Source organism: Eschrichtius robustus, chromosome 12 (assembly GCF_028021215.1).
Source record: "Eschrichtius robustus isolate mEscRob2 chromosome 12, mEscRob2.pri, whole genome shotgun sequence".
In the NCBI taxonomy this organism is placed as follows: domain Eukaryota; kingdom Metazoa; phylum Chordata; class Mammalia; order Artiodactyla; family Eschrichtiidae; genus Eschrichtius; species Eschrichtius robustus.
The window spans coordinates 2,344,720-2,365,835 of record NC_090835.1 but is presented as its reverse complement, the minus strand read 5'-3'; the positions used below and the strand labels follow the sequence as shown (position 1 = coordinate 2,365,835).

The 21,116-nt window shown below is 59.6% G+C and overlaps 1 protein-coding gene across 2 annotated transcripts in view; it reads left to right on the top strand.

Annotated features, from left to right (window-relative positions):
- Window positions 1–3,800: 3,800 nt before the first annotated feature.
- IQSEC1 (IQ motif and Sec7 domain ArfGEF 1) overlaps window positions 3,801–21,116 on the top strand; it is a 113,571-nt gene continuing 96,255 nt past the window's right edge. The window contains exon 1 of one of the 2 annotated variants that reach the window (XM_068557293.1): window positions 3,801–4,227. In XM_068557293.1, the coding sequence (XP_068413394.1) occupies window positions 4,160–4,227 (68 nt within the window). In that variant the 5' untranslated portion in view covers window positions 3,801–4,159. Of the gene's footprint in view, window positions 4,228–6,656; window positions 6,698–21,116 lie in introns of those variants that run through there. The other variant, XM_068557298.1, reaches the window with a different exon arrangement.

The following is a 21,116-nucleotide window of genomic DNA, read 5'->3' as shown; positions in this document are numbered from 1 at the left end:
GGCTGTGCATGGACCCAGCCAGGGGGAGGGGGCCGATGTCTGGCCTCAGAGACCCCGTCACCCCCAACTCACCGCCAGGGAGTGGGTTGGGGGCACCCATTTGCTGGATGAGACAGGCGACATGGAGTAGCCCCTTAAGTCAGAGGTGGGAGTTGGGGGGTGGTTGAGAGCCCTAAGACCACGGACGCCCCTCACCAGGCCAGCAGAGGGGACAAAGCCCACTGGGCCTGGAGGCTGGACTGAGGTTCACAGACCCTCACTTGGCCCCCAGAGGCGGGCCACACCCCCAGCCCCCATCCTCCGGCCGGGTCCTCACCCACTGCCCCCCTCCCCCCAGGCTGCTGCCTCCCTCAAGTGAGCAGAAGCCCTCGCAGGCCAAGTTCACCGTGGCGTTGGCGTCTCCCAGGGAACAGGTGTGTCCTTTTCTCTGCCTGAGTGGCAGTGACCTCACCCCCAGTGGGCCATGTGAGTCACTGGGCCGAGGGTGGAGGCCCGGGCAGCTCTCCGCAGAGTCTGGCTTTGGCCGTGAGGCTGGGAGAGGGACAAGCGGAGGGTGTGAAGGTTTCCATGCCCTTCCCCCGCCTGCTGCTGTGGCCCCGTGTCCTACGGGGGGGGGGGGGGGGGGAGGGGGCACAGCAGTCACTGAGCACCTCACACATGCCCAGCGGTGCCAGGGGCTCTTGACATGATGCTGACATGAGCTCACCGGTCCTGCAGGAGATGGCCCTGAGAGGTTAGGTCTCGCACCCAGGGTTACACGGTTCTGTGGCCTGGTAGCACTTATCTGTCACCACGGCCGGGAGGGGAGGGATGCTTGTCCCATTGCACAGAGGAACAGACTGAGGCTCAGCGGACGATGCGTGTAGGGACAAGCGCATCAGAGATGAACCAGGAGTCGGCCCCCGTTCTCGAGGACAAGCCACCATCGGCATCCAGGGAACCTCGAAGCACGTGGAGCCTCAGTGTCCTCATCCATAAAATGGGGATAATGACACCCGCCCCTCGGGGATGGAGGAAGCAGAGAGAGGACATGAAAGGCGCAGTGTGGAAACGGTGGGGCAGCCCCCGCACACCCCCAGGCCACCCCACCGGGCCCTCTGCCATGTGACAGCCTCCACTGCCATCAGCCCTGGGGCCCGTATCAGGCCCGTGCTGGGCCGTGTGCAGCTCAGGTTCGAGGCTGGACCAGAGTGATGGCCATGGAGTGGGGCTGCCAGGGGTTCACAAGGCAGATCGTCATGGGCCACCGGTGAAGGAGAGCGTGGGTGATGGCGCCTGGGTTGGCCCCTGCTGGGTGGGCCCATGGAGTGAGCTCCTCTTGTGCCCCAAGGGTTTCCTAAACCCTCATACAGTCTCCCCAGCCCATCCTCACCAAGGAGCAGCCTTCTGAGGAGCACGTGGCTCCCTGGGAGCTGAGAAAGCCGTGCTCCTCCCCTGGCCTCAGTTTCCCCATCTGTAAAGTGGAGGGAGGGAAGCCCTAACTCGGTGCTGTTGGAAAGGAGATGGACCAGGTAGACACAGCCAAGAGGAGGAATGAAGAGTGGGGCCCAGGACCTCCAGAGCTTCTGGTGATGGGACAGGTGTGTCCTCCAGGACGAGAGGGACTTGAAGGAGGCCCCCGCAAGGGACTTGGGCCTCTGGTCCTAAAAATGGCACTCTAAGATCACCTCCAGGGCAAAAGTGCCACGTACTCCCCTCTACTGGGTGCCTGCCATGACTGGTGTCTGGCACAGAGCAAGCGTGTGACAAATACTTCTCCCTCTGGGTGTCCCGGTGCTGAGCCCAGGACCAGGGGGTCTTCCCCAGAGCCTGGGGCAGTAGGACCCATGAGACATGGGAAATCAGAGCCTGGGGGCCACACAAGGCCTGGGGGCAGAGACAGAGAAGGCTCCAGCTTGCCAGGGACATGACAGGTCGTGGATGGAAACCTGGGGACCAAGCAAGAGGCGAGGGGCTGGCAGAGAGGAGGGTTCAGGAGGACAGTCAGGAGGAGGAAGAGCTTGCTGCCACCACCTGTTACACCTCGTGACCCTGTGGGGACAGGGGCCCAGGCCGGGGGGGGTGAGTGAGGCGGTGGATGGCTGAGGGGATGGATGGATCGTTGGGGAAGTTGGATAAGAGGATAAATGGATGCATGATTGGAACAGAGGGAGGGAGATGTGTGTGGACATGTGAATGGTTGAATGGGTCCATGGATGATTAGTTGGACAAGTGGGTGGGTGAATGGATGTGTGAATATAGGGGTGGGTAGAGATGTGTAGACAGGGGCTGCCCCCACCCACAAAAGATGTTGAGGAAACTTCCACTAGTAGGAGAACAGACCAGATAAACCTTTGAAGGGAGATCTTGCTCTGTGTGGCACAGGAAGTAAAGCCAGTATGAAAAGTGACAGGGAGGCTGTATCCAAGGGAGAGTTTCCCTAGGTCAGTGGAGGCCCATGATGGAATGTGCAACTTTGAGAGGTAGTGAGGTTCCTGTCACTGGGGGTATCCAAGGGTGTTCAAGCTGAGGATGGGCAGCCACTTCCCCAGAGTGCTGTGGAGGAGGTCCTGTGGCAGGTAGGGGCCTACTGTGGTGGTGTCTGATAACAAAGAGTGAGAATTTGGGTTCACGAGGCCCCCAGGGAGGCCATGGCCTTTGTAGAAGCCTATCTTCCTTTCAGATAAAAAGTTCTTTCCTGGCTTGGGGGAGAGACAAGCGTGCAGCTACTGTCCTGACTGTGGGAATCGGGCTGGAATCCACAACAGAACTCCCATCCTGCACAGGCCAGGGTGGGGGGCCCAGGGACGGAACAAGGCTTTGACCCGGAGACCCGGTCAGGCCCAGCTCCATCCTCCCTGACTGTCTGTGGGCAGGTGATGCCCCTCTCTGAGCCTCGGTTTCCTCGTGGGTGAAGTGGGGGCCCTGACGGCCGCTGGACACGATGGCACTGGCAGCTGGGTGTGATGCCTAGGGCTGCAGGGTGCCGGGGTCTGGGCCCACCTGCCTTCTGGAGGACTTCCTGGGGGCCGTGGGTTGGGAGAAGTGGGTTCTGGGAGCACTGACCTTGAGCTTGAGTCATTGTCCCCAGGGGCTTCGCCTGGGAAGCCCCGGCTGCCTGCCCTGGGCTGGGCCTGGGAGCAGCTGGCAGGGGGCGAGGGCAGAGGCTCCAGCTGGGGCCCTGCCTGGAAATGCCCCAGACGCGGCTCAGGCCCAGACCCCACCACTGCTGAGAGGGGCCCAGCCCTCCGACCCTCCTCCTGGCCCACCCGTGCACCCCGAACGGATCCTACGGCTCACATCCCACCTCCGCCATCGCCTAGGTCTGCGGCCTGGGTGACTGACCGCCTCTGTGTGTGCCTCACTTTCCTCGCATGTAAAATGGAGCTGATGATAAAATGCACCTCGGAAAGCAGCTGGGAGAATTGGATAGTCAGTTCTGGACCAGTGCTCGGGGTTCCATGAGGCCGAGGTCAGAGGGGTGGGGTGGTGGTAATTGAGGCCAAGGAGGGGCAAGCCACACCCAGGCTCGTCACACAGCAGGGAGGTGGCCTGGCCAGGGCTGGAAACCCCATCTCCCCCACCAGACGGAGATCCTCGAGGGCTGGCGCTCTCCCAGGAAGCAGACAGCCCCTCTCCGCGTCCTGGCCAGAGCTTCGGTGGGCAGGGCTGCAGCGGGCGGGTGTTGGGTTTAGGCCTCTGGGGAGATGAGGGAGGATGTGGGCCCGCCCTCGCCTCCCCGCCCACCTCCCTCCTCGGGCTCAGCCTCTCCCGTCCCAGTCCCAGGCCGGCCTCTGGACGCAGGACCAGACCCTGGGCTCCAGGCGGACGCCCCTCACCCAGCCCGCCCTGAGTGACTCAACTGCTCCCCTGGCCCCGGGCCACCGCCGTCTCCTGGCAGGAAGCAGGCGCAAGGTTGTGCAGGAGCCACGGGGTCTGGTGCACGAGGGCCGCTCAGCCAGGAGGGTCTGGAGCAGCTGCCTGGGGACTGCAAGGCCGGCGGCTGAGACCTGCGGGGGCCTGTGGAGCCAGCGCTCCTCCTCCCCAGGCTTTGGTCTTTTCTTTCTTCTTCCCACCATGAAGAAGGAAGCGACCTGAGAGCCAGCCCCCTGGCCAGAGCGGACCAGGGCCGGAGGGCAGCGCCGTGGGCCCTCGGCCGCCCGCTCCCCTCTAGCCAGGCATGAAGGGCGGTGGCAGCGCTGTGTGGAGCCTTATGTGGAAGTACTGCATCTCCGTGAGGACCCTCAGGTACCAGGGGGCGTGTGTGTGTACGCAGCCGTGCCCGGCTGTCCCCCAGCGGGCAGAGGCAAGCGGTCACTGGGCTGGCCAGTTGCCTTGGCTCTACGAGGTCCAGGGCAGCCCGGCCTGGGGGAGCAGGGAAGAAGGCACGAAAGGCCACCCTGGCGCTCTCCTCCGAGCCTCTGATGGGGAGGGAGCGGGACAGTGGGCCAAGAGTCCGGGGTGCCCAGGTGTCCCGGAGGATGCTTGGCAGGTTCGGCGTGGCTGGCAGTCTCCCCAGCGTGCCCAGGAACTGCGCTTACCACGGAGCACACCAGCCTCGGGCACATCTGAGTGACCTGGGCCCGTCCCCAGCCTCCCTTACTGTCGCCCCTCGGTGAGATGGGCTCAGAACGCGGGCAGGACTGTTTCACACTGTAGTCCACGCAGTCGCTGAGCCCGGACTTGGGCACCAGGCAGCCCAGGGTCACTGGCTTTTGAGGGTGAAGTGGCTTCACCTCTCTGGCCAGAGTTTCCCACCTGCAGATCCTTAGAGGCTCAAAGGGAGGATTAAGTGTGGGAACAGAGGGTGGGGCCTGGCACTCGGCCAGCCAGCGTTGGGTAAGAGGTAGCTGCTGACTTCCCCATCTGTGAGCTGGGGGGTGCCCGGAACCAGGTGCAGTGGGGGTGGAGAAGGAGGTAGAGCGGAGCTCCGCCCCTGGGGAGGGGGCACTCCCCCACCCCCCCACCCCCAAGAACACCAATCCCAGCCCCACCCCCGGGTTGGCTCCAGCCTCAGCAGCTGCTGAAAGGGTTCAGAGCCAGGAGCAGCGACCAATGGATCCTGTGTGTGATCTCAGACAAGGCTGGGCTCCACATCTGTCGAGGGGTTGGGAAGGGCTTAGAGGCCCCGCCTATTTGGATAACACCTTCCTTCGGGCATGTTTTTTACTTCAGGGGGAGGTTTTAGGAAGGATAAAGGATTGGAAGATCCTCCCCCTCTTTCTTCCAGCCCTCATTACCTGGTATGTAAACTATATAAACTTTCCCTTGCTTCCTTCCTTCCTGCCTTCCTTCCTTCTTTCCTTCCCAAAATATTTGTGACCACTTACATGAAATACCTACAATAAAATAAATAATAAAACATCAGGATCAGGAAAAACACAATTTAGAACAGGATGTCATGACCTAGCAGAAAAAAAAAAAATAGAACAGAACAGAGGTATGCAGGGTCCTGAAGTCCTTTTGTTGAGATGAAAATTGCTGAGCTTCCTAGCAGCCAAAGGGAAAAGGGAAACCCAGCCACCCAGGTCACTCTCACGGTGATAAGAAGCTATCATTTCCAGGACCACAGTTGTCTCTGCTGCTGGGGGAGAGTGTTTGGGACCCTGGGCCTCATCCTGGGTAGATGGGTGGGTGAGAGGCATTGCAGGGACAGGCCGTGGGCCTCGCTTTAGGGAAACAGGGCAGACAGTGAGGGCTGAGGCTTTTTCCTGTGTGGGGATGCAGGCTGGCTGTAGGAATGGAGAGGAAAGCTCACCCCTGGAGTGAGTCAGCAGCCGCTTGTCCCTCCTCAAACCCTGGGACAGACCTCCTCAGGCGGGCACCTTGGAGGCTAGGCCAGGCAGGGAGTGAGTCCCTGGGTGCCTTTCCCTGTAACCGCAGCAGGATTTTCCTGCGTCTTGTTCTTTCCTGCGGTTTCCGGGGATTGGTGCTCTGGAAACCTCAAGGGTTGTTTACAGGATGCAGTGGGCCCAGGCCTGGGAGGCCCTGCCATGCTCTGCCAGGGGCTCACCAGCTCTGAGGAGGCGCAGCCCAGCCTCATGGAGCCCTGCAGGCTGGCCTCTCCAGGCCTCAGTTTCCTCATTGTCAGGGTGGGAGTAATTGCACAGCCACCTGAGGGCTTGCGGGGCTCGAGGTCAGTGCCCACTCGGTGTTTGCGGGCACTGCTGGCCGTATAGAAGCAACAGGCAGGCCTGCAGTGCAGGGCCAGCGTGCACACTGGCAGGGTGGCCGCCTGGCCGTCAATGACAGAGGACCGGCTTGGGGTGGGTGAGGGCACCGTAATTGGCCCTGGGTTCTCCCCAAACCCCCACTTAGCGCCCATAAGTACAGGGCGCTGTGTGGTCAGCAAGGAGGATGGTCCCGGTGTGGGATGCACGGGGTGGGCTCCAGGCTTCAGCACACACACGCTGCTCTATGCACCCCCACCCCATTTTGTTGGAGGGCCCCCAAGAGGGCGAAGGCCACTCCCTGAGACAGACAGACGGACAGACAGCTGGAGCAGGCCCTCGGCGGGATCCCAGCCCCCTTGGCTGCCGGAGGTGGGTGGGAGACCTGAGTCAGCAGGTCTGCGGCCCCAGGCGGGGCTGGCGGCAGCCACAGGGACAAATTGGAGGGTTGTGATCGACAGCGCATAGTTTTCCACTTGCGTCTTCAGATTCCGCTCCGCGTGTGCCGGTCGCCCTGGCTGGGGCGCTCACGTCTGGAAAAGCGCGAGGTGAGTGGGGAACAGGCCGCTGGCTGGCCCGCCCTGGGCCTCTGCCCGGGGCCCCGGTGGCTGCAGCCGAGAAGCCAGTGGCAGGATCCCTGGGACTTGGCTTGAGGTCCCTGAGAGGGGACCCCTGGGCTCGGGGCGTCTTCTGGACGGATCTCCCGGGAGCTGGGCACACGGCGTCCCAGCCAGCAGCGGTAGGTTGTAAGATGTGCAGTCACGGGCCAGATGCTGAACCTCTCGGGCCCGTTTCCTCGCCTGTAGAGTGAGGGGAGCGGTGCCAGCTGGGCGGGCTTCTGGGGAGATCCTAAGGGGGTTCTGTCGGCTCGGCACCACTGACCCCGTCCCCTGCCTTCCCTCCCGAGTGTCGAGTGTCCGTCTGCGTCCGGAGGACGGTGATGGAGTGCGGGGGAGGTCAGGCTTGGCAGTCAGGCCGCCCTGAGTTTGGAAGCAGCTCAGCCCTTTCTACCACGTGAGTGACTTTTAGGGTGGTTCTGAAATTCGCTGAGTCGACGCCTGCGGGCCTGCCTGTGGGGTGGGTGCCACGTGCATCGGTCTCTGAGCGCCCACCTCCGGGGTGGGGCCCTGTCTGTGACGGCCCCTCCTCTGCGCTGCAGGTAACCCTCAGCCTCTGGGGTCAGGCCGGAAAATCACTGGTGCACCTGGCATTATTTGGGGAACGAGAGATTGCTTTGTGCCCTGGGGGCCAGAAGGGCATTTGAGCTGCCGGGGGGGGGGGGGGGGGGGGGGCGGGGCAGCCCATTTGGGATGCAGACCCTGTCCCCGGCCCCTTCCCCGCTGTGGTGACTCTGGGGAGGGCTGGGGAGCAGCTGGCAGCCGAGCTCCCAGGGAGCTTCCCGGACAATTAGCCATCTGATGCCCTTCAGCGGGCGGCCTGCGTGCACCTCCTGGGGCGGGAAGCTCGCTGCCTCCCAGCCTGGGCAGCTCTCGGGCGTGGAGATCCTTTCCCACTTGGAGCTGGCACTTCTCTTCCTGTGATGCCACCCCCGACTCTGGGTTGGGGGTGCTGGCCCTGTGCTCAGGTCCCCAGCCCGCCTCCGCCCCTGTCCTGACACAGCCTGCAGTGGCCAGGACTCCCTGAGTCTGGGGACGGGGTCTCCAGTCTCCTCCTCACCTCCTTCTCCTGTGGACACACGCCAGGCTCTCCTGGTCCCTCTCTTGGCACAAGAGCCGAGTGCAGCCGGGGCGGGAGATCCCAGGCAGGGCAGAGGAGCTGCTGCCTCCTTGCTCTGGGCGCTGCCCAAAGCCCACGTGGATTCTTCTGGCAGCTGCTCTCCCCTCTCATACGTGGGCCTCCCTGAGCCTCAGCCCTGCAGGCCTGCCCCCCGCCCCCCATCACACGCTGCATTCTCAGCACCACCTGGGAGGGGCACTGTCCCCAGGGCAGAGGAGGAGGAGACTGGGGCTTCGGGTCTGGTGTTATTAGTTCCCTCTCGGGGTCACTGGGGAGACCTTTCTTGGTGGGAGCGCGCTTGCCCTCAGAGAGCTGGGCAGGGAGATGGCGGGGGCCAAGCAACCCCAGCAGGCGTGGGAAAGGCTGAGCGCCTACTGTGCGCCGGGCCCTGGGGATCCGGCAGTGAGTATGTGGAAGGCCAGGGTCTCACAGGGCTGAGGTTCGGACGGGAGACAAACAGTAAAACAAATAGATGAAGAGGTCTTCAGACAGGGATTCAGGGAAGAGGGTTAAACTGGGAGGCGTGATAGAGCGAAGGGGCAGGAGGGGCCACGTGACCTGGGTGGTCCAGAAAGGCCCTTCCCAAGTGTCCTTCAGCTGATGAGTGGGTCCATCCGTGCAACGGGATGTTATGCAGCCGTGAAAAGGAGTGACGTGCTGCTACACGCTGTGACACGGACAGACCTTGAGAACACCAGGCTGAGCGACGTGAGCCAGTCAGGAAAGGCCGCAGAGTGTGTGGTTCCACTTGCACATACGTCCACAAGAGGCAAGTCCGCAGACACAGGAATGGACTAGTGGTTGTCTAGGCTGGGGCGGGGCCGAGAGGGACTGCTTAATGGGTGCTTCTTTCTGGGATGATGAAAATATTCCAGACTTAGATGGTGGTGATGTTTGCACCACTCTAAATATACTGAAACCATCGAAGTGTACACTTTATTTTTATATTTTTTATTTTTTCGGCTGTGCTGCAAGGCATGCAGGATCCTAGTTCCCCGACCAGGGATCGAACCCGTGCCCTCCACAGTGGAAGCGTGGAGCCCTAACCACCGGACCGCTGGGGAAGTCCCGTGAATTGCACACTTTAAATGGGTGAATTTTATGGAATGCGAATTGTATCTCGATGAAACTGTTTTAAAACAAGACAAAGAAAAGAAAGGCCTGTGTGAGGGGGTGGCCTTGAGCTGAGAGCGGCAGGAAGGAGTGAGCTTGTGCAGAGCTGGGGGAGAACTAACGTTCCAGCAGCGAGCACAGCAGGTGCAAAGACCCAGAGGCGTAACATTAGCGACAAGGGTCAGGGAGGGAAGGAATGCGCCATCCCCAGGGTCCAGGACCAGATTCTTTTGAGGACTTGAGAGTTGACTGAGGTTGGAAGAGAGACAGGGCAGGGTTTGAAGCAGGATAATGACACGACGTGCTTTCTGTTTTAAAACAATCACTGCTGCGAGGAAATGAGACGGTGGAGGGGACAGGGTGTGGGCTGGCGGGGCTGGAGAGACCAGTCAGGAGCTAGATGACGATGGATACCCGAAGGAGACAGACTGGCAGAAGGTGGCAGTGATCGGTCCCACAGTGGGGAAGGCTTCCTGGAGGAGGGGCCTGGGCAGGGCCTCCAGGAATGGGGGATGGGCCGGGCAGTGGCGGGGAGTGGCCAGGGACTCTCCGGGTGACCCCACTGGTGTGGGCACGGGGAGTTGAACGTGTGGAGGCCTCAGAGACCCGCCCGGCCACAAGGAAGGCAGGCTGACCGCCCGACCCCTGCCATGCCCGATCCCCTGTGGGCTGAAGCAGCTTTCAGAGTAAGTAGGGTAGTGTCCTCCAGGGCCACCTGTCACACGCCTTTGTCCTGCCTGCTCAGGCTGGCCCACAGTGAGAGTGTTAGCTCCGTGTGGCCAGAGACCCAGCCGGGCCGGCGCTCTGAACAAAGCAGCCTCGACGAAACTCGAGTGGCCCCGAAACGCGATCGGCCACGAGAGACCGGCCAGGCAGGAGGTTGTATTATTTATTGAGCAGAGCCCCTGGGGCCTGCCCGGTCTGGGGCCCCTTGGGCGGGCCAGACCTTGAAGGAGCCCACTGGGCAGTGTCCGGGCCCTGTCGGGGGCGGGCGGGGGCCCCAGGGTGCCCGGGGTGTGGTTTCCTGGACGCCGGCTGAGCAGGGAGGAAGTCGGTCAGGCCCTGCGGGGGGAGGGCCCACAGCTGGTCCCGAGGGGCCACGGAGGCAGGCAGGGTGCCGGGGCTCCAGGAAGACCGCCGCCCTCTCCCTGGTGACACTGTGAGTACCCACCGCCTGCCCAGGAGCAGGGAGAGGGGCTTGGCCACCTGGGTGACCTGCGACGGGCCGCCAGTGTTCGGGGCAGCGGCTGGGGTGAGGGTCTCTGGCGCGCTCGTTGGGGTCTTGGCTGTTTCTTGGAACTGTTTTTTGTGCCTTCTCACTGCCTGGGTGGTGTGGCCCGGCTGGCCCAGGAGCCCCAGGTGTTTCCCCACAGCTGCCTGGAAGGGCGGCCACGGCTGCGGGAGGGAAGTACGCTCGTTCCCCTGGGGGTTAGACCCACCCCACGCCCTGGAGGGAGGACGGCCAAGGCCCCTCAGCCTACCTGGGCCGGTTGGTTCTCTGCCTGGGGCCGCACGACCCACCCCCCCCCCCCCCCCCGCCCCGAGAAAGAGGGACTCTGGCCCAGGCGCACTTACAGCCAAGTGAACTGAGGCCCCAGAGGCCCCCAGAGTGTGGTCGGTGCATCCCTCCTGCTCCCTCGCCCGAGGGGCACACACTTGAAGCACGGGGAGGCTGGGCCAAGGTGGCAGGAAGCTTCCCCGGGCTCTGGGACCCGGGCTTCCTGTTTGTCAGTCCATCAGGGTCAGCTTTGTCCCGAGAGGACACTGCCTGGGCAGGTCTCCCCCCACCAGCCCCTCAGTGGCCCAGCGCGTGTCCCCTCGGCAGCCCCCAGCCCCGCCGACAGCTTCACCTTCTTTCTGAAATGGTCCAGCGTGGAGCCATGAGGCTCTGCAGAGCCGGGGCGGGAGGGACTCGGGGACGGTCCCGGGTGGGTGGGCAGCTCTGCACACGCAGAACGAGCAGCTCGGTGAGGCACTGGTGCCGTCCCTCGGGAAGTCCCCTTCGGCGCGCTGGGGACCTGGGCCACCTGCCCCTCGGGGAGATTCCCCGCCGTGTCCTGCTTCCCCCTCCAACCCTCACAGCAACTGGGAAGGAGAATGGCTGTCGCCTCTGGTGACGTGAGGGCGTCCGTGCGGCGTCCCCCGGCCGGAGTGCACAGGGGAGCTGGGGTTTGAACCTGGAGCTACCCCCAGCCCCTCGGTGCATCATGCAGCCTCTGTCGGGGCAGGAAGTGCAGGGGACAGGGGTCAGTGATCCCATGACGACCCCATTGCTGGGTCTGTTTCTCCCTTTGCGGGGGTTGGATGCCAGTCCTGAGGAGGGGCTGCTGCGCCGTGGGCCCCCAGTAGCTGGGACTGGGGTGGGGGAGGCTTGGCTGCAGGAGTGAGAGCTCCAAGGCTGCCCTCTGAGCTGGGGTCAGCGAAGGCTTCCTCTGACCCATCCACAGAGCTGCCTGATGGCCCAGAGGGCCAGGGGTCACGGAGGACCCCAGCGGTCAGGCCACTCAGAGCCCAGGGCTCCGGCCCCCGGCTCGGCGTCTCCAGCGGTGAGCTGCTTCCGCTGGGCTCCAAGGCACAGCTGCGGAGCCTGGCCAGGTGGGTGGACGCCGGTCCGGCCGGGCAAAGGCCACCCCGAGGGCAGGCGGGGCTCTGGAGCGGCGCTTGTTCTGGTGCCTCGGGCAAGCTGCTTTCACTCCAGAGGCCTCCCGTCCTCGCCGGCGCACAGGCCATGGAGCCAGGAGCCAAGCACCCCACGACTCCGTGCGGTCTCAGCACCTCGCTCGTCCATAAGTTCAAGGATTCCACTTTTATCGAGCACCTACTGTGTGCCGAGCACTGTGTTGTCTGGGGATCCAAAAGGGACAAACGAACCAGGTAAAAAGGCAGGGGAGGGGGATGGATAGCAGGGGAGGGGCACCAGGGCGGACGTGATTTATTTTCATAGGTCCACGTGGCCGATTTGAAACAAAGCCAGCTAGCATACCAGATGCATGATTTCACAGTTATCAATGCTTAGGATGAAGCAAAGCTAAAAAATCAAGAACACGTAGGTAGATGTGAAGTTGATTTGGAGAGCAGGTGGCGGGCACAGAGGGCCCGAGTGGCGCGGGGTCGTGGGTGCCCGGGGCTCTGAGCAGAAGCGTGGCGAGCGGGGCTGAGCTTCGTGTCTGCAGCCGGGCCGAGAGGAGGGCTGTAGGGCATCCCAGCCGCTCCCTCCCCTGAAACTTCTGGAAGTCCCCAGACCAAGTCCCAGCTGTAACGTGACCCTCCTCAACGTGGCTCTCCTGAGATCGGTCCTCGTGCCCAACCATCCCTCCTCCTGAGCCTCCGAGTGAGTGGGTCGCGGCTGTGTAGACGTGAGGGTCTCATAACCCTGGCTGGGGTCCCGGCTCTGCACCCCTGCCTGTGGGGCCAGGTCAGGCTCCGCTCGCTCGAGCATAGAAGGCGACGGCTTCATGGTCACCAGATACATCCAGGTCCGACGGGCGTTCCTTCCCTGCCACACCTTGAAGAGCCCACATCCTCGGAGAGCTTTCCTCGGGCCTGGATACTTTCCAGGTGACCCTTTCCCCCGGGGCATGGCCTGCGGGGGACACGGAGTCCACGGAGCCGCCTCGGGCCCGTCTCCCAGGGGCCTGCTGGCCTCATCCTGTTTGGAGCCCCTCCCCTGGGCTTGGAGTGAGCTGGGGCTATGCAGGGCCCTCACCCACACCATCAGAGAGCCAGAGCAGCTCGGTCTTCAAGACCCCTGCCCAGAAGTGGGGCTACTGCCACGGCAGGAGGACCGGCCAGGCGTGGGCAGGGTGTGCCTGGAGCTCCATGTGGCCCCCGAGCTGGGGCGGGGGTCTGCTGAGCAGAGCATCTGCAGGCCGTCCGCCAGGTGAGGGCGGGAAGGAGGGTCCACACCGTGGCCTCCACTCCGAGTCCCGCCCCCCATGTGGGCCAGGCGAGCGTGAGGCATCCTCTGACCTTCACTGAGAGTCTGTGAAGGAGGGGTCGGTAGCCGCATTCGATGGATGAGCAAACCAGTGCCCAGAAATCCCTATCAGCGTGACATCACCTGCTTCTAGGAAACAGGTGAGAGGGCTACAGCCCGGCAGAGCAGGGTGTCTGGGCTGCACCCAGAGTGCTGGGCCTGGACGCTGGGCTGTGGTCAGGCTGCTGAAGCAGGCTGAGAGCCCAGACTTCGGTGTGAGTCTCACTCTTCTGCTTTCTTGGATATGTGACCTTGGGTGCTTCAGGTCACCTCGCCAAGCCTCATAGTAAAGGACCTTCTAATTGCAAGTGACAGAGAAATCCAAAACAAACAGGCTTATGCATTGAAGGGGCTCCTCTGGCTCATGGAACTGAAGAGTCTAGGGGTAACTAGCTTCAGGAATGGCTGGATCCGGGAGTTCAATTTATGTAATGGGTTTGGACTTTTCGACCCTCACCCTGCTTTCTCTCTACTATCTTCTTTTTGGCCTTCTCCACGTGGGTGCCTGGCGTGTCGGGAGTGTTCCCCAACCCTGCGACGGGCCGGCTGCAGGGCCAGGCTGTGGCGATCCGCATGCTGTTTCTGTCCTGGGATGTTGACAGTGCCCTGGGGGAGATGGGACAGGAAAAGAGGAAGTTACGACACGGGCAATCAGAGCTGAGCAGGGGTGAGCTCCAAGGCCTGTGGGAGCCCAGAGGAGGAGTGTCAGAGTTTACATCCGGACGGGTTCCCCAAAGGCTTCCTGGAAGAGGTGGCAGCTCAGCTAGACTTTGAGGTCTTGGAGTTGGCCCGGGGAATGAGAAGTGAGGGAGCAGGAGCCCTGGGGTCCAGTCTGGGGCTCAGGTCAGCTCAGGATCCGCACACGGTGGGGCTGACCTGGCTGTGCTGGGTTCTTGGAGTTCCTACCCAGGCTCAGAGGTCAGGATGCCTGGGGGGTGGCGGTGAGGGAGGGACAGGGCCTGCATTTGGGTGATAGATGGCCCGGCTTCTAGGCGGTGAGGACAAGAAAGAAAGAGTACTTAGTGAGCACCTACTGTGTGCCTGTAACTTTCCATCTGGCCTCGTTCTGGCCACACAACAGCCCCTGGAAGCTCCTCATCCCCTCTTTGCAGAGGATGAACCGGGTGCTTGATTAGAACAAGCCTTTTCTAAATAAGCCAATCAATCGTATTTCCCTGCAAAGTTAGAAGGTGCTGCTCACCCGCTGGCCGGGCTCAGCGGCCTCTGCCATCAAGAGGCTGCAGGGCTGCACCGTGGCAGGGTTGCATGGGGAAGTCACCGTGTTCAAAGCAGTTGTGTGTTGAAACACCTTCCCAGAAGACTAACCACCAGGCCTCCCATCACACTGGCAGCAAACACGGTAAATCCGAAACCTGATGCCTGCAAAACAGGGGCGCGTCAGAGCCAGAGGCCAGGCGTGAATTGTGAAGCCAGAGACCCCAGCGCCGCAGTGGGTATGGACGGCCACCCACTCCGAGCAGCCAGGAAACCAGCTTGGTTTTGAGCTTAAGGCGGCGAATTTTTAAACCCCTTCTAAACTGCTCCTAAAGTGTGTTCACGGGCGGCTGAGATAAGCCAGGGTGGGAGCAGGAAGATGGAGGGGCAGATCCCAGCTCCCCCCTTTGTTTGCTGTGACTCCTTGGGCAGCCCCCTGTACCTCTCTGAGCCACGGTTTCCTCCTCTGCAAAATGAGGATAGCATTTCACAAGGTGAGGATTAAATAACATTATACTTGGGCGTGTCCATGTGTGATGACATAGCAGTGGCTCCATAAAGGTCAGTGATTACCTTGAGTAAAACTACTGTTCTCAGTTTGACTGTAACACTTTTTAAAGTGTCGTTTTTGCAACCATGGATTTGAGCCAAATGGGAAATTGTTTGGTTCCGGGTATATATGCCCCCTGAGGGCAGGCACCAGGCCAGTGAGACCTGAAGTTCAGGAAGTGCACTTGGTGAGTTAAGAGCAGATTTTGAATTTGTCAAATCCCATGTCAATCCAGGGTGTTCTTTTCCTAAAAGATCCAGTGAGACAAAAGAAAAACACTAGTGGACTTTGCCCGAGGGATATAATCAAGAGTGGCGGCAGGCCAGAGCTGGATGGCAGTGGCTCTTCGGGGGTGGGGGGTTGGCATTTAGGAGAGGTTTTCAGGGAAGCAGAGGCATCTGAGCTGGGTCTGGAGCGTGAGTAGAAGTGGGCAGGTGGAGAGGGAGGAGATGGTGGGTGGAATCTGTAGGTCGAGTCCCCGTGTGTTTGGGGAGCAGCAGTCAGAGTTGGGTGGTGTTGGGTCTGGAAGGGATGAGGGCCAGGTTGGGGCCAAAAAGGAACGCAGGTGGGCCGCGAGCCCGGAGTGCTGCACTCTCTCTGTGGGCACAGAGGCGCCATCAGGGCTTTTGAGCAGGGAGGTTAGATTAACCAGTATTCTTTCGGTGGCAAGTGATAAAAACAAACAAAAACCCAGACTGGCTTAAGCTGAAGGCTGAGTTTATTGCCCTCTACTTCTGAAACAGGGCTTCAGGTACAGCTTGATTCAGGAGCTCAAACTATGTGTCAGGGACACTGGTGTCTTTTTCTCTTCTTTCCCGACTTCATTCCCAGGCAGTATCTCTGCTCATGATGGGACTGACAGCTCCAGGTTTACAGTAGTCTGACAGCTAATGATCCCAACAGAAACGGTTCCAACAAACTCCCACTACAGTCTTGGGTCACATGCCCATTCCTGGACCAGTCACTGTGGTAAGGGGGCAGAATACTGTCAAGTTAGGGCTGGAGTCCATGGACACAAATTATCTAATTGATAGACTAAGAGTGGAGGAGGGGGATCCCCCAGAGAAAACTGGGGTGCCTTACTGGAAGTGAGCTGGGAGGCTGGGCAGGCGCAGACATCCAGCCTCCCCACTGTGATCTGATAAGACCCTCCAGGCGCTGTGCTCGGCGACTTGACCTGCATCATCCCTTCCTGTCAGCACCATAGGCTAGGGTTTCTTATGATCCCCACTTTGCAGATGAGAAAACCAAGGCTTAGGGAGATAGTCACTTGCCCAAGTTCACATCATTAACAAATGGCCTCACACCTCAAATCATCCTGACCCCGAAGCCCAGGCTCTTAACGATCTGCTCCACTGCCTCATGGTAATCAGATCTGGGTTTGAAGAAGATGCCTCAGGACCTCAGATGGAGGACGGATTGCAGGGGGGACAGGAGGCAGAGGATGGGCAGGAGGCTGGTGCCACGCAGGCAGAGAGGAGGGCAGCCCCGAGGGATACAGCTACGGGGCATCTCAGCCCCTTGGTCCCAAAACACTGCCAGCCCAGCTTTCCTGTGATGTTTCCTGAAGTAGAGAAAATATACAGTGATATGTGAGTATGTATGCACACACATATATGTGTGTATTCATTATTGTGCCTCCCGGTCTCGGATTGGGGCGATCTTAGCAGGATGGTGTGAGGTGTGAGGCTCTGGGGCTGGAGGCTGGCTTTATGCTCCTGCCGTGGGCACAGGGGCACTTCCGGGGCAGTTTCCGGAGGAGGTGGTCAAAGGGAGGTGACCGCCCATCTGGCACGGGGCCAGGGTGGGGAGTGGGCGGGATGGGGAAACAGCCGCTCCTCACTTCCCTTTTCAGCCCTAAGACTTCCCAGGAGAGAGTCCCGCCCCCCTGATGACATCACAGCAGGTCAGAGGTCATCCTGCCCACACCTTCCTTGCACAAAGAGGAAACTGAGGCATTGGGGGCACAGCGTGTTCTGCCTTGCTGTCGCCACTTGGGGAAGTCTGGCGGCGTGAGTACCAGCCCTAGATGGCCTGCTGCCTTGCTTTGTGAGCTAGGGCAAGCCACAGGGCTGCTCTGGGCCTCAGTTATATCTGCAAAATGGGCCTACGATTACCTCACAGAGTGGGCAAATGAGAAAACCTTGAAAGGACCGGGTGCAGTGCCAGGCACCTCACAGGTGTCAGTGAATGTTGGCTGTGACGATTCCTTCCTTTGCATGGTGAACTCAGAGGGACGAACAGCTATAGATCCCAGGAAGCTGGGCCCAAGATCCAGCTCTGCCATCCAGGCTGTATGGCCTTGGGCAAGTCACCTCATTTCTCTGGGCCTCAGTTGCTTTATCTGGGAAATGGCTTTCGAATCACCACCTCAGGGGTCACAGAGGATTGATGGAATGCCCTGTCCACGGGATGGGATTTTCTGGGGTGTCTCTTTCCCACTGGGCGGTTGGACGTCCCCTCCCTGACGACTCCCCTTCCTGCCCTGGGAGGGGATCAAGTGAGTTACTCTATTGGTAAATCAGCTGAGCACCTGCAGTGTGCCAGGCGCTGCCCAAGCGATGAGGAGGTCAGACCATGATCCCTGGCGTCCCCTCTCCCAGGTGGCAGCTGGCGCCCAGCCGGTGCCACCACTGCTCCATCACCTGGTGGGCCAGTTACGGGAGAAGGGCCCCCGTGGTGCCTGCCTCTGGGTGCTGCATGGCTGCTGAAGGCGGAGTCCTTTGCTGACAGCCCCCCGGGCCTCTTCTGGGCGTCCGCGTGCCCCCATGCTCATTGCATCGGGGTGGGTCGGTATCCCCGCCCCCGGTGTGGCAGTCTCCTGCTGCCTTCCCCTGTGGCCCCAGTTGGGAGCTGGAGGAGTGTCTGCAGGGTGTCCCCTGCCCGCAGCGTGGAGGCTTTTGGACCCAGAAGCCGGATCTGGAGGAGGGCAAGTACGGGCAGGGTGACTCAGACAAGCGCCTTTGCTCCTGAGTCTGTTTCCTCCCTTGTAAAAGGGGAGAGAGACAGCCACCCATGGCAAGGGCTTTGTAACCTTGTCCCGTAAACGCCCCAGGAGAGGCTGGGCTGCAGGGCACTGCCGGCCCAGAAGCCCTCTGCACTTCGGGAAGTCCGGGCCGATCAGAGCCCAGCTCGGTGCAGGGTGCAGGCGTCTCCCAAAGGCTGCCTCCCTTAGCCCCGCTCAGGACTCTGTTCTGTGTAAAGGGCACGTAAGTTCCCCTGGGGCCCGGGACACCGCTTGTGGGTCCCCCACCCCTCCAGGGAACGCTTTAGGTCCCTGGGTCTGCCTTCTGGGGCGTGGGCTGGGCCTGAGCTGTGACCACCCCCAACCCCCGGGCAGCCACACTAGTGATGGACGTGCCATTTCCTGTTTCAGTTAGTGTTTGCTGTGTAACGAACCACCCCAAATGTCGGGGCTGCAACAGCAGTGTGTGACCGTGCCGGCTAGAACCTGGGCCACCCTGCTGGTCCCCCTGGGCTCACCAGAAGGTGCCAGGTGGCCCCACTCACATGGCTGCAGTTGGTGCTGGGGCACCTCTGTTTCTCCACCCCCCGGCAGTTTGGCCCCCCGTGGGCAGCCAGCGGCCATGGCATCTGAGGGCAGCGTTCCAAGGGGGCGAAGGTGGAGCCTCAAGGCTCTTGAGGTGCAGCCTCGGAACTCACACAACCATCCCTCCCGCCACATTCTGTTGTGCAATGAAAGTCCCATGGCCAGGGGGAGGGGAGACGGACCTCACCTGTGGGAGGAGGAGGAGGGGACGAGTCCCAGAGCTGAGGGGCCTGGGTACCGGGGTGCAGGGAATCTTTGGCCATATTTTGCAGTCACAGAGTATGCACCATTAGGATTTTGCCAGGTTCTTACCTTACAGGGGTTGGGGTCAGGGGAGCAAGTTCCAAAGTCATTGGATACAGAGCCAAAAATTACCCGGTAGAACTACCCTTGAAGACCCCTTACGTTGCCACGGCGTGCAGAGTCCCTGGTTCGGCACCCACCCTGCAGGGAGCTCCGTGCCCACTGAGCGGGCGAGTCCCTGAAGCAGGCCAGATGTGGGGTGAGGCTTGCCCAGGCATTCCAGGCTTTGCTGGGGGGGGGGGATCCCCAGATCCCAGCTGGGAATGGAGGGGGTCTCACCGTCTGCGTCGGCTCCATTCTGTGTGTCCGTTAAGCCTCTAGAAGCTGCAGTGCCCGGGACAGAGGCCGCTGGCCATAGATGGCTATTCAAATGTCAACTACTGAAAATAATTCCAATTTTAAAGAAGTCAGCTCCCCAGCTAGCCCCATTCCGAGTGCTCAGTGACCACACGGCTAAGAAGTGGAGAGCCAGGAGTCAGCTGGCCCCCAGCCAGCCCCCTTCACCCAGCCCTCACCTGCACGGTCACCCAGGCCCGGTGCTGGCCGCTTGAGACTCAAAGTGGCTCGGCCCCATCCCGGTCACTGCCTTCTAGAAGCTCCCGACCCGCTGGGAGCAGGCGGGTTGGGGAAACGCAGTGCCAGAGTGGGAACTGGGCAGCCAGGCCCCCGGAGACTTGCTGAGGAGGGAGCCCTACGGCCTCCCCCTTGCCGCTCCCACCGTGTCCTCCCTGCCACGAAGCAGCGGCGCAGGGAGTTGGGGTGGCTCCATGTGCACTTGCCAGGCTTTTCTGGTAAAGGGAGGGTGCCTTTTCATCACCCCAAATCCCACACATACCCCCCCCCCCCGATCTGTGCACACGAGGGTTAGTATCCATGGCTGAAAAATCACGGTGAGCCACTGAAAACCCATTTTAGGTGAATGTGAAGTCTGTGAATTTTATTCATCGCACAGCATCTGTTTTGGTTTGAAAGATGTTAACGTGTGAAACGTAGTATTTGTTTGGTCTACCAGCAGCGTATATGGGTTGCAAGAACCCCTAAAATAATTCGGGGGCTCCCAGCCTGGGAATCGGTGGAATCTCCAGGAATGGGATGGATAGTGCCCGGGCAGTGGAGGGGTGTGGGGGGGCACCTAGACATGGGATGAGCAGGGACACCCCCTGTGGGAGGTGTGTTCACAACTGCATCAGTGCCTTTTCTCCTTTGGGGGCCATGGATTTATTCTCAGGGGTATTCAAGTTCCACTCAATATTTTTACATGTGGATTCATTGAGTTATTTTGTAACAATTTCAATCTTGAAGAAGGCCTGCAAGAATTTTTAAAAAAAGAATTCTCCCGTGTACCCTTCGCCCAACTTCATCATAATTAACATTTCACCAAATTTCAATCTCTCACAAAAACATTTTTTTCTCCCAGAACTATTTGAGAGGTCATCGCAAACATGCAACCTGATGACTCTTACTCCTAAATAGTACTTCAGCATGTTTCCTAAGAGCAAGGACACTGTCTTACATATCTGCCGTCCAATAGCCAAATTCATGAAACTTAACATGGTCACAGTACTAGGATCTAAAGTACAATTTAGGGACTTCCCTGGCGGCCCAGTGGTTAAGACACAGAGCTTCCAATGCAGGGGGCGGTGGTTCGATCCCTGGTCGGGGAACTAAGATCCCACATGCCACAGGGTGTGTCCAAAAAGTAAAAAATAAAGAAATAAAATAAAATACAATTTAGAGTTCATGTCACCAATTATCCCAGTGATGTCCTTTATGTCAAGTTTTTCCCCAATCCAGAATCTTGCATTGCATTTAGTCATCATGGGTTTTCTTGAAGCTTTACCAAGGTTTACTTTGTGTCATAAAATTCACTTGTGTTAAGTGTACAATTTAATGATGATTAGTATACTTACAGAGCTGTGTAATCGTCACCATAATTTTATTTTAAATCATTTCAAATCATCTTGAAAAGAAATCTTGTGTCTATTTTCTATCACTCTTTTGTCCCACCCCAGCCCCCGACAGACACTAATCTACTTTCTGTCAATAAACTTGCCTTTCTGAGGATTTCATATAAATGGAATCGTATAGTAAATGACCTTTTGTGACTGGCTTCTTGCACTTAGCCTAATGTTTTCAAGGTTCAGGCATGCTGTAGCAGGTGTTAGAACTTCATTCCTTTCTTTTGCTGATTAAGACTCCGTTGTATAGGTAGACCACACTTAGTTTATCTACTGTCCTCAGTTGATGGACATTTGGGTTGTTTCCCCAGTTGATGGACATTTAGGTTGTTTCCCCAGTTGATGGACATTTAGGTTGTTTCCCCAGTTGATGGGTATTTGGGCTGTTTCCACTTTTTGGCTATTATGAATATACTGCTAGGGATATTCACGTACAAGTTTTTATGTGGACATATGTTTTCATTTCTCTTGAGTAGATACCAAGGAGTGGAATTGCCAGGTCAGATAGTAACTCTTATGTTTAACTTTTCAAAAAACACACAACTGTTTTCCAAAGTGGCTGCAC